Here is a 13,840-nt window from a genome sequence, read left to right on the forward strand (position 1 = left end):
ATTCAAATCCGTGTAAAAATAACTGGCTTTACTAGGACTTGAACACTGTAACTCTCGACTTCCAAATCAGCTGATTTGGAAAGACGTTGTTAACCACGTGTTAACCCGGTGGGTTTGCTAATTATACTGCTTTTGATGAACATCACAAACTTCAGCACATATACAATCACTTAACATGAATCCAATCAATTAATAACTAAACGAAAACCCTTTAACCAGATTATTATTTAATGAGCCTGGTTAAATAACAGTTGTTTTAAGTAAACAGATTTTTATTAGTACATAAACAAAATTTATTCCAAAACGGTTTCAGTAAATTACTAAAAATATTTTAACTATAAAGTAATACATTTCATTCTTTACAGAGTTTTATGAACAAAACCTTCCCCGCTTTCAACATTAAGGAGTGAACATTCATTGGAATCTGTGACAGAAATGCGGTTTGAATGCTTTAATAAATATAAAAAAATATACAAGCAAGAAATAAATAACAAGGTCTGGTACCTTTTATATGCAAGTAAAATATTATGTACAACAGTTTTTAAAATTAAAATATTCATACCAAATAACTCTCAGCAATATCTTGAAACAAGTTCTAAATCCTTTGAGATTTGTCGAGTTGTGTAAATGATTTACAAAGTTTACCTCAATGGATTTAAAATCATTATTATAACCACACGAATACATTTAATTTCTAAAAAAGTATTAAAGTAATCTAAAAGTTTTTAAGACATATTTTTTAACATTATTATAAAATTTATGTATAACAATATAAAAAGGAAAGAAAACAGAAATAGCAATTTCATTATAAAATGTGTAACTTTGAATAAAGATCATATAAATGGATCATACAAAGCCATATAAAATACTAAAACAAATTTATAGCCTAATTATTAAAAAGAATATTATTCTTCAACCAGAAATAACTCGCAGAATAATAACACAAAAAAATTTTATTTTGCAATTTCAGAAAATAATGAATGTCATTCTTTATTTTTTAAATTGAGTTTTAGGTAAGGTGAGGCTTTACTATGTTTATTATAGTAGTTTGTAAAAAAAATAAAAATAAAAAAGCTCACAGTCAGGTATTTTTTAAGCCAATTTATATACATAACTTGAAATGCCCACCGCAGACCTAAGCATTTGAATAAGGTCCCTTACCAGTATCATTACATCTTGCAAAACGAAGCTGTAACTTTTTTTCTATGACTAATTATGTCCTTACTTTTATGTGGCAAACATTTTAATCGCTTTCACTTGCACATTAAATATTTAAGAGGTTTTATTATATATTAAGAACAGTATAGAACTAAACTGCCTACCTAATGATAAAGTAAAAATGATGTAAACAAGGGAAATGCTTTTCAACATACACTTCCACTCCACTAAACAAAACTTTAATTAACTTTTCATCAAATTTACTTTATATTTCATAAATTTTTCTTCCATAACCGACTACTCAGTAAAATTCCATGCTATAATATTGTACTATCCAGTAATTATCAGTTCTTGTAGTTCTGAAAATGTAGCACAATAATTAATATTATCTGATAACTTCTATGAGCTAACAGCAAAAGTATTTTGTTGTATGACCAAACAACAAATAATAAATTCACAATTATTCTTCCATTTGGAAAGCCTATTAAAGATGCCAAAAAAACCTATTACTATCATAATAGTTGATTGCAAACTATCATCAATCCAAACAAATTACATGCACCTACATCTACAGAACTGTTGTTTACTGTGCAACTAGCAACCAAGAATCACATCACTTAAAAGATATATTCTCTCTCTCTCTCTCTCTCTCTCTCTCTCTCAAAGTGAAGTGAAGTGAAGTGAAGAGTTTCCATGTCAGACCATGAAAAACAGCTATCGTTCCGGCTTTGTTAATAAATCAAAAATAAAAATTTTGAAAAATTATTAGCACTCCTTTTCTACACAGAATTTCTATTATACTATTAATATTCGTGGTAAAGAGAAAATAGTGTAGATTTTTTCAGAATTCTGGGGTATATGATTAGAAAACAGGAGAAAAAATCTTTTGTTTAATTTTGACTGTAACTGCTTAAAACTTGCAAGAGTGACTGCATAGTGTATGATATGCATATAATGCAAACACTTATTACCTTTCATCTAACATCACAATCAACATTTTCTAAAACACAATTTTTTTCCAGTTTCACATTAGCATGTGATTTAAAATTTAAAAAACAAATATTTTGAACTCAATATTTTTCATGTTTCCATAACAATTACAAATTTCTACATTAAGTGTTTTGGCAACATTTTCTTTCAGACAGACAAACGGGCAGACAAACAATCTTGTAATACTTATTACAAGTTTAAAAAAAGACAATAAAAATAAATAAATTTTGAAACCACTCATAAATTAAAAAAACACCCCAAACAACACCCAATAATTGAATTGCTTAGTACACAGAAAAATTAATTGCATTATGATGAACTAAATTAAAAAAGTGCACATAGCATTAAAAAAATAATAATTTTAAAATTAAGAAACAGAATTACACAATTACAAACAAGAATGCACAAATACAAAATAAATGAATGCAAAAGCAAAGCAAAATTAGATGAGCCAGCATGTGTAAGAGTACAAAAAGAAAATGAAATTTTATAGGAAAAATGAATGACATCACAACTGGTTAGGTCCACAGATATTAAGTTAAACTATTCTCATACAGATCAACAGCTTATAACAGATAATATTTAGGGATATAAAAACAAAACCTAAGAAATAGGAAAGTAAGCACCCATATCTTCCAAGCAATTGCAACCATACTTCAGTAAAAAATATATTAAAAAAGTATATATAAATCACACTCAAAATTTATGAACTTTTTATAGATTCATTCATTTTATATCTCTTAAAATATACAACAATAAGAGAAAATCATTCAAAAGAAGATATTCCATAGATAGTAACCACAGATTCAATTCATTACAAACCTCATTTTTATAGAGATTTAATGGTATTTTTTACTGCTATGTTAAATTTAAATCACTCATCACACAGTTGCTCCACATCTGTTTATCTCTTAACATCACACACATTAAACTTCACTAATTCTAATCACCTTAAAAAAAAATATTTTTTTATTTTATTTTATTTTACAAAATAAATATTAATTTCTTTTTTATAAATAAGTTTAGTTAAAATGGAAGTATACAGAACTACAATACATACTACCCTGTTCACTATGAAATACAATTATTCTCAGTCAAACCACAGAACATTAGGCCCTTAGGAAAATCAAGTATTGGCATGTTCCACCAACCTGGATGACAGTGTTAACCCAATAAATAATGGGCATCACATTTACATGTTAGTTTTCTATCTTTTAAGTGATAAGAATCAACTGTGAAGCTTTCACAGTTAACAAGAGAATAAACAAAAAGTCTCTATTATATCATAGTACAAGATCCGGCAGCTGATTTCTGCAGGTATATGTTCTTTTTTTAATGAAACAATTTAAATGAATGATTAATGATAATTTAATACATTACTGCCGGGTTGCGTAGCAAAAATTAGCTGCAATTACCTTTAATTTAATATATTGTAATTAATTTATTTTAACGAATTGAAACTATATATTTTTTTAAAGTGAATTAAACATCATTTGAAAGAGAATGATGTGAAGAATGTAAAAAAAAAAAAGAAAATGGTTGCCAGCTCTCAGTCAGCCGCCACCTCCAAGTTGCCAGATGTAAACAGGTATATATATATTATTGTTAATTATTTACTCATGTTTTTCAAAAAAATTATATACTAAATTGAAGTTTAATTTTTTCTGTACATGATAATACATGGTTGCCTGTAAAAAAAATTGGCCACAAGCACTGGTTGCCATTGTTTGAACAAATTACTTTCAGTCTAGATAAGTGTGAACAATAGAGAAGGAATGCGCACGCTGTTTCATTTCAAATAAAGACGTTGACAATCAATTTTAGACTTCTCATCCTTTTTGCTGTTTTCATTATGTATTATGTAATTAGTAATTAGTTCCAATAATGGCAACCACTACTTCCGGCCATTTTTTTTTTACAGGCAACCATGTATTATCATGTACAGAAAAAATTAAACTTCAATTTAGTACATAATTTTTTTGAAAAACATGAGTGTAAATAATTAACAATAATATATATACCTGTTTACATCTGACAACTTGGAGGTTGCGGCTGACTGAGAGCTGGCAACCATTTTCTTTTTTTTTTACATTCTTCACATCATTCTCTTTCAAATGATGTTTAATTCACTTTAAAAAAATATATAGTTTCAATTCGTTAAAATAAATTAATTACAATATATTAAATTAAAGGTAATTGCAGCTAATTTTTGCTACGCAACCCGGCAGTAATGTATTAAATTATCATTAATCATTCATTTAAATTGAGTTTCATTAAAAAAAAAAACAGATACCTGCAGAAATCAGCTACCGGATCTTTGACTATTACAAAACATTTTAGTACTAACCAATACCTGAAATTAATCTTTTTTTTTACCAATGACAAACATACTGATCTTTTTCATTTATAAACATCAGTTAATATTATAAATACTCAGTTTATTCTATGGATACAATTACATTCAGACACTGAAAAGTGATCAGTAAAATTATTTTACAAAAAAGGGTTATATTTTTGTAATTACTATTAAATTAAAAACATTTTATATATATTCCAGTATATATATATATACACACACACACACACTGATGACTGATGATACATACATACACTTAATGAAAATTCCAGTGTGTATATACATATATATAATATATATACACACTGGCATTTTCATGATTTATTTTTGTATATGAAGGGAAGATTAAAGATATGTTCAAAAATATATTTACTTAGCTTTTTTCAACAGCGTCTTAATTGAGTAAATAGGTAATTTTTGAACTTTTATCAGGAAGTTATTCAATACAGTCTGAATAAAATTATATTAACATTCAGTTATTACTGCTTTGTACATTATGGAATTTTGTTTTATAGAAGTCTACAATATGTTTAGAAAAAGCCCAATCTTAAGAAGAAACAGTCATAACTTATAGGGTTAACATGGATAATTGAATTTGGCTTCTACATCCCATTACTTTACATCTACCATCAAGTAAAAATAAGGACACAATATTGTTATTTAAACACACATTATTATTTAGGGTAAGGATGACCTTCAACCTTCATCCAAAAGGAACTGATTAGTAGAATCCTGAGAAATGTGGCAAGAAAATTAGAATACAAACATAATATTTATAAGATCTTCTCATAAGATACAATCAATTTTAAGAAAAGAAACCACAAGAAGACAATTATAGCAAGAGCAAGAGTTCTTAACTCTTTGGGAAATAGTTAGATACAGAAAATAAGAGGATTCTTTAGCTGGGTAAGAAGTTTATGATGGGATAAAAGCAATGTAATTCAAGAGAGTTTTACATAATGCATACATATGATCAGCCTATATTTTCACATATTCATAATGACGGCACTACATGGAAATTAAAATATAAAATGTGGGCTGAAAGAAATATGAGGAATTATAAAAAAAAAGAAATAAGTGTGTATGAGTGGGACAAAATATCAAGATAATTTACACATTAAATCAGAAGTAAGGGAAAAAACATCAAAAAGATGAATTAATTTATGGATAAGAGAAAAACTGAAGTCTAATTAATTTTGGGAAACAAGAAACTGAAATCCAATATCTCAACGTGTAGCAGAATAACAACAGTGCTGTTTTTAAAAGAAAAAAGGAACAATGTAAGTGTATTATAAACAGCTGTTCCATAGGAACCCTGAAAGCAGGAAATGCATGAAAAACAAAGATGATGCAATAAAAACAAATTTGTTACAAACAACATACAGTAAAAGGATCGCATTTTAAAAGAGACATATTTAAGTAAAACAAAGATTTATTATTAAACCTCATTAGGATAATTAATTTCTTTATCACCAGTACTCTCATCAATGAGAAATATAGATAGACAGATGATTTAGGCAGGTTTAGAAAACAAAATACAGAAATAAAAGTGAAACTGACTTCAATACACAAAAAACGTTTTGGGGAGTATTACTAGAATAACAACAGATACAAAAGCAGTCTAGTGTAAAAAAGACAGCTTACTGAACCAAAATAAAAACAGCTGAAAGCTAAAGTAAGAGATTTATTATCAAAAATATCTACTTATTTCACTGTACCTCAGGATTACATTTTAAGCCTGCGTTAAAAAAAAATACAGTTCACTCATGAACTTGCAAAGTAACTAAAATGATATATTTTGTTTTATAACACACAAGAGTTTGTTTAGAGCAACTTATCAACACTATAGAAACAGCATGAGGTACTAATGACTTATAATATACATATTTAATTATATGAATATTCATTTAGGCAGAATAACCTGTACTGAAATTACCAATTAACTAAACAAATCTCAAAATTTTACTTATTAACAGTAATACCAAATAATAACTTAATACATGGATATAATTTAACCTTCCCCCTCAACAATATTTCAGCAATATTATTGTTCAGCAACATTATTGTTTTGTAATCTAATCAATATGTACTATATTATATATAACCAAGATTTATAAAATTACGTAAAAAATAAAAATTTTAATTTGTAAAACTGGCAAGACTAACAAAAAAACATACTAACCACTATATAATTCAGTTTTAATACTAAAATAAAATATTACATAAAAATAGGTACTCGATTGATCTTTTACACAAAATGCATATTAACTGAATAAGAATATAAAATTTACAGAAAATGCTTGTTAAATACATCAGCTATATGTGTGTGTGTATATATATATATATTTTTTTTTAAATCAATTCTTTTAATAACCATATTCCTCTGTACCAAAACAAATTAATTCATATTTAATAGATCAACCCAAATACAGAATAACTGAAATAGGATGACACCTTATTTCATAACATAAGCAGAAGCGCTTTTGTGAACTTAATTCACATCAGCTGCATTATATCTATATTTTATATCAAATTTTTTCCATCTAATTAGATTTTATTAAAAACATTTAAAATTAGATTTTAAATTAAATTTAAATTTACTTTATCATACTTTAAAAGCTTATACAAAAATTTAAAAAACTTTTATTAATTATTAATAACATTTTAAATTATAATCAAAGCAAGATGTAAAATATAAAATTAATATATAAATAAATAATATAAATATAATATATATATATAATATTAATATAATATATAATATAATATAATATATAATATAATATAATATATAATATTAATAAATTAATATAAATATAAATTAATATATTATTAATTGTTTAAAGATTAATTAATTAAAATTGATATTAAATTTAAATTAAAATGTAAAACTTTTTACATATGTGAACAATATGAACATCAATATAAGCAAATAAATTAAAGTTAAAAATTAAAAACTTTTAAAGTAAAATTATATGCTAGTAAATTTACTTTACTCTGAAGTAAATTTAGTGAAATGACTAACATACAATTTTACTTTAAAAGTTTTTAATTTGTATCTTTATTTTAATTCTAATTTCTTTATATTGACGTTCATATTTTTTACATATGTAAAAATTTTTTATTTTAATTTTAAATTAATGTTAATATCAATTTTAATTAATCTTTAAACAATTTTATATTTGACATATTGCTTTGATTATAATTTTTAATTTTTAATTTAAATAAAAGTTTTTTTAATTTTTGTATAAGCTTTTAAAGCATGATAAAGTAAATTTAAATTTAATTTAAAAGTTTTTAATAAAATCTAATTAGTTTAAAAAAATTTAACATAAAATACAAATGAATAAGTGTTATGATATTATGTACTGCAAGTTTATGATGTTTTTTGAAATATATAATGCAGCTGATGATGCGAATTAAATTCGTAAAAGCGCTTCTGCTTATGTAATGAAATAAGGTAAGTAATCCTATTTTAATTATTCTGCACTTGGGTTGATCTATTAAATATAAATTTATATACATATACATACATACATATATATATATATATATATATATATATATATATATTTTTTTTTATACATATAAACACAATCTAGTTCATACAATCATAGTAAAGTGTATATGCTACCATCAGAAAATTTTAAGGTAACAATAATTACATAATTTCATTTAATCATTAAACTGGAAACATTTAAACAAATATCCATTATCTTGACATTTTAAACTGCACAAAAGTATAAAAATTAATCAAATGTGATAAATAATTTCCAGTATTGAAGTTTCAACATGGATGACCAAAAATTAATAGAAAATATATAAAACACAAATCAATTAACAGTTTACACTTTCAGAGGATAACTGAAGACAAAATGCTGGTGACTCCAGTTATCTCTGCTACCATCTATTTTGAGAGAGATTCAGGAATACAACTTTTCCTTCTAAAGAAATGTCCAGCGAGACTAGAGACAGAGCCTCTCTTATCTGAATGTTAAACTTCCGTTGAACGCACAGCCAATACATCTTCGGTGCCAACTTTTGAAGCTTTGCGTTCACGTTTAGCAAATAGACTACTGAGGAATGACTGCTGCTGTGATTGCTGATGAGTAGATTTGTTTGAGAAAATATTCTGCGGTGATGAATCTCGACTTACGGTGCTTGCAGATGTTGATTGAAATGAGACAGACATTCCCGAGTCTAATGATCCCACACTGCCTCTCCGCTGTGCTTTCTCTCCTACAACTTTAGATCGACGCCGAACTTATTAACCGACCAAAAATTCAATTATGGACATACACAAAATGTAAAAACCATATAACAATAATAATGCCTTTCCTTTTATGGGCAATTATCTGTCATATTCAAGAAAGGTGGCTTGAATCTCATCAGATTAACTAAGGGATGATACTAAAACTATGCAAAGAAATGCTGAAGTGCATTCTAAAAATATAGATTGAGATCAAAGAACATTCATGGATACAAAGTCCAAGGTAGGGCACACAAGCAAACATGCATATGTATAGCTTTGTGGAATCTTATAAATTTCAGTAATGACTTTAGGTCAGCAAATAAAACAGTTCATAAACTGCATTTAAAATTATCACAATTTGATCTGCTAAATCAAATTAAATAGATTCAAATAGTTTCTTATAAGTTTAAAACTATTTAATACTAGATGAAAACCAAGCCACACTATTTACATTAACACAAAATTTAAATTATGAAGGCAATTAAAGTTGCATTTTAAAACTGCACAAATGTGATGCATATACCAAACAGACATCACATTATAGCTGATAAGTAGTTTAATTTCTAAGTAACACATAGTTATAAGGGCAATTTATAATAATTTTACTAAAATATTTTTCAATAAAACAGCCACTCCATGGAAATATACTGAAACATTATCAAGTAAAAACAAAAATATACAAATACAGTGAAACCTCACCAAGCAACACATACATATTAACCAGCATCCCCCCTCTATGACGTAGTTTTCATGGAAAGATTTTACATCTCTGTTAGGCAGGAGGTATCTTTCTTGTAGGATGACTTCCTTCATTCTACTAACTCATCGTAACTAATCATTGCACGGATTAATCAGCATTTTACATTCAAACACTCCAAGATCAATGAATAAGAAGAATGTAGACTCATATCAATATGCATGCTTCATACAAAAATATATTATCACAAATGTACATCATAGGTGTAGAATAATTTGTAGAAAAATTAAATGAGAGGTAAGATGGTGTGCTAGATGAAAATCAATTCAATATCAGAGAAGCAAAGGACTATGAGAAGAAATTTTAGTTCCCAGATTAACTTTAGAACCCAAGTTGAGGAAATATAAGGCTACTTGTACGGCAATTGTAGATTTTAAAAAACCATTCAATAATACAGAATGGAGTTAAACATAAGCTGTAATACATAAAAGAGCAAGAGGGATGCAGTATGTCCCCTTTACTTTTTTTAAATTAGTATATGGAAGAAGGTCTTGAGTGGAAAGCTGGAAGAACAGAAGAAGAAAGGAGGAAGAGACTGAAGTTGATAAAATTAAAAATAGGGAATATAGAATTACCAAAGAGCAGCAATGGGATAGGAACAAGTGGAGATAATAGTGGCAAAAGAGATCTAACAATCAGTAGAATACCATATTGTAAAGATAGAGAAGCAACTAAAAGGAAAATCTGAGAGTTGAGTATCAGTGCAAGGAGAAAAATGAAAATCTTATGATTTACTACTTAGAAAAAATTAGGAATGAACTATAAGAAGAAATGAATGGTAAGAATTTACTTTTGGGGAAGAAATCCAATTCACAAATAAACAAAGGTAATGGAATAAGACAGAAAGGATACCGAGTTAATAAACATTAAAATACAAGAGTACAACATATTTACAAGTCATGAAATTTTATTATTTAGGTAGTAAAATTATAAAAAATTAAAATGTAAAAAAAAAAAATATTAAAAGCCACTTTACAAAAGTCAAGAGTGCTTTTATCTAGAAAAGAAATCCACTGCTATGAAACATGGATTCAGCAGTTGAAAAGATACTCTTAAAAGTATCAATATGATGTGTACATGGAAGTATAAAAAGCCAGAAAGACAAAGAATAAAGACTTTAGATATGTGTTATTATATTAGAATTTTTAAAACTAGACAGCTCGATAGATACAGAATGAAGAGATTTTGAGACAAAATGAGGAAAGGGAAGTTTATGACAAATTTTGCAAAAAGGACACGACTGGTGAGCCATTAAGACAGTCAAGGTTGATGAATTTGACTCTACAAGGAAGTTTAGATGGCAAAAACAATAAAGCAAAATGAAAATTAGAATGTGTGAAACACACAGTTGAGAATGTACTCTATAAAACATTCATTAAAGTTAAAAATGCAGAACATACTAGAAAGGAATGAGTAGAATCAATTTAGTTAAAAAAGACAAAAACTTCAAGATAAGCAATAGCTTGTCTTGAATATCCTCCCCCAATTCAAATTTCCTTACTATTATACTATACTGTGTAATTGAACTGATTCAGTGCAATCCTAAAGCATATGCATGTGAAATACTAACAATTTCTTTTCTAACATGCAAATTACTCCTGGTCAGAAAACATGCTGATTAACCATTTATTTAAAGGAATTAACTTATAATTTTTTGTAGGAAAAGAGATGGCAAGAATTTTTTTTAAAATTAACCACTCATGAAAATGCTAAATTAATAGCACCTAAATGACACTTGTAAATTTTATTGTATTTATTTATAGAAATTTAAGCAGTAAAGCTTTTGTGGAGTTCATCACAATACATTATATTGTTTTTCTTTTGTAAATGTTATTTTTCCAATATCAATACCCTTAAGAAGCAAGCAGATCTTCTCCATGTGAGAATTTAATATGTACTAACAGATATCTATAAAACAAAGGTTTCACTCAGATTTAACTAAGCAAGTTATTAAACACTTCAAAATTAAAAGCGAGAATAAGAAAAAAAGAAAGAATTAGTAACAATGGCGTTTAACCAACTGCAACAAGAGAAACAGAGATTATATAACAAAAAATAAAAATTGTTTATATCAATTTTTATAAGTTCCAATACATAATGTGCTAGAAATTTTAAAAAATGTCCAATTAAAATGTATAAATTATGTTATTAATTAAGATATTAGAAATCTTTATAGAAAAGCCCCAAATCATTTTAATTCAAGTAAAATCTTTAGAGTCTACACACTTGTTTGACACAAGAAGCCCACCAAAATACTATGAGCAAATAATGAATGGGAAAAATATACAATGTTAAAATTGACATCTCTTCCTCAGGAATGTTAAATATTATTATCTACAAAAAATATAAATATCAAATAACACAAAACTGAGCTCAAGCATTTGTACACATGCACATGCAAAAATATTAAAAAAGAGATATAAAGTAGTGCTCCTATATTAAAATCCTCTAGAACATCACTCAAACAGAGCTTATTAAGAAGAAGGAAAAAAACACCAAGTGATATGAAGAGAAATCCACATGACTGTACATTTTTCTATATTGTCCCAACTAAGAAAACATTAAATATGCATCCATTTGTCTGTCTGCTTTATTATCGCAAATGAATGATTACAGGCAACTTGAAATGAAACAAAAATCACTCTTGAAAATGGTATAAAATTCCATATCAGGCTTAACAGGAAAGTAATAAGTGAAGCGGTTTCCCTGTCTTCTTAAACGAGCCAAATATTCAGTAACTGTTGAACATCAGTATCTCAAGCCCACCAAATACAGTTGTTATTCAACCATACACTTTGTTTAACACAGCACCTTTATACAGCTACAGTAACTAGTATTAAAAAAAACCCCTGTACGATCTGTTAGCTGAACAGTTCATAATTAATCTAGATATTTCCATGCCACACAATTCTGGTGATGGGAATAAGCTTTTCTTAATGAAACTTAAAGAACAAGTTCAAGCTCTTTTCTAGGGTGACCCTTTAGTAACTGGGGAAAAAGAAAACTATTACACCATATATTTGAGCTTAGCACTGTAAAATTTTTTATCAATAATTTGTTACTTCCATCTAATCTGGTAAAGCCAGATACCAAGATCTCGACAAGAATTGTGGATAGACTGACCACCCTTTACCTGAAAGATCTTTGAATCACCTCTTAAAAAAATCGTTTTTATCTTATTGCTTCTTTGTGGATACATTAATCATTCTCACTAAGCTTGATCTGTTTTTTCACAATATGTTCTGTAAGTTTTAACAAAACCCCTACTGAATCCACACCAAAGTTGTATAGATGTGTAGACTTATTGTATATGCATAGTTTAATAGACACTTGTATCTAAAAACCTGTCTACACTCTTCCTATCCAGAGGCTACACAAAAGGCCCAACTGAAGCTGAGGTGCTTGTCAGATAAGTTTATTAGATAAGGACTAGGAGGTTTAGAGGGACTAAAAAGTTTCCTAGTTCCTCTTAATTCATACAACCCAAAGATGTATTTTTGTTATCATCATTTCTTTTTAAATATTCATATCCATAACACAATCTTCTATACCTTACGGAACTTTTACAATCCCACTGTTAAACAATAATTCCCTAACAATGAAATTACATAACTACTGATATTAAATTATAAAAAAAGGCTAAACACACATGCATGTACACACACACATCAACTTCATGCTTCACACACTGCATGTTAAACATACAGTTTGTTATTATCCTTTAATGATTAATATATATAAATATTTATTCAAATACTCTATGGCAAATAAAAAGTAAATAAAAATATTAAATAATTAAAAAAATAAAATATGGCAAGAGAAATCTTATCAAAGTTAGTGACTTAAACACAAATGCCCATAATCTGGTAAATAAAATATTCAAACAAAAATGTACGGTAACATTTCCACAACACCTAAAACAAATGCAAAAAAAATTGCAAAGTTTATAATAATTAAATTTCAACATGCAGATTAATAAGAAAATATTAACTACTGTACCTAAAACTTAATAGATATGTATTACAAATAAAATTACTAAAGCTAATATAATTTATTATAATACTTTTATTATGAAATATAAATTTAAATAATTCCAGGCATGGCAAGATAAACACAATATGCATTAATCTTGAGCTGAATAATAAAATATCAGTATAACTATACGTATATAAGCTGGCACAAAAATCTACTAGCATTCAGCAAACATTTGGCATGATACTAGGCCGACTGAAAACATTGTCAGTTTAATATAGATGATATTTATAACCAAAAACATATACAATCCTACTTAATTAAAACTGGTTTAGTATCCCAATTAATATTATTA

The 13,840-nt window shown here is 27.0% G+C and overlaps 1 protein-coding gene across 1 annotated transcript in view; it reads right to left on the reverse strand.

Moving 5' to 3' along the window:
• Positions 1-8,304: 8,304 nt before the first annotated feature.
• Positions 8,305-13,840, reverse strand: part of siz (Brefeldin-resistant Arf-GEF family protein schizo) — a 75,193-nt gene continuing 69,657 nt past the window's right edge. Inside the window, exon 13 of the mRNA XM_075362296.1 lies at positions 8,305-8,749. Within this exon, the coding sequence (XP_075218411.1) occupies positions 8,499-8,749 (251 nt within the window). The 3' untranslated portion in view covers positions 8,305-8,498. The remainder of the gene's footprint in view (positions 8,750-13,840) is intronic.

The sequence above is a fragment of the Lycorma delicatula genome, chromosome 4 (assembly GCF_047948215.1).
Source record: "Lycorma delicatula isolate Av1 chromosome 4, ASM4794821v1, whole genome shotgun sequence".
Classification (NCBI taxonomy): Eukaryota; Metazoa; Arthropoda; class Insecta; order Hemiptera; family Fulgoridae; genus Lycorma; species Lycorma delicatula.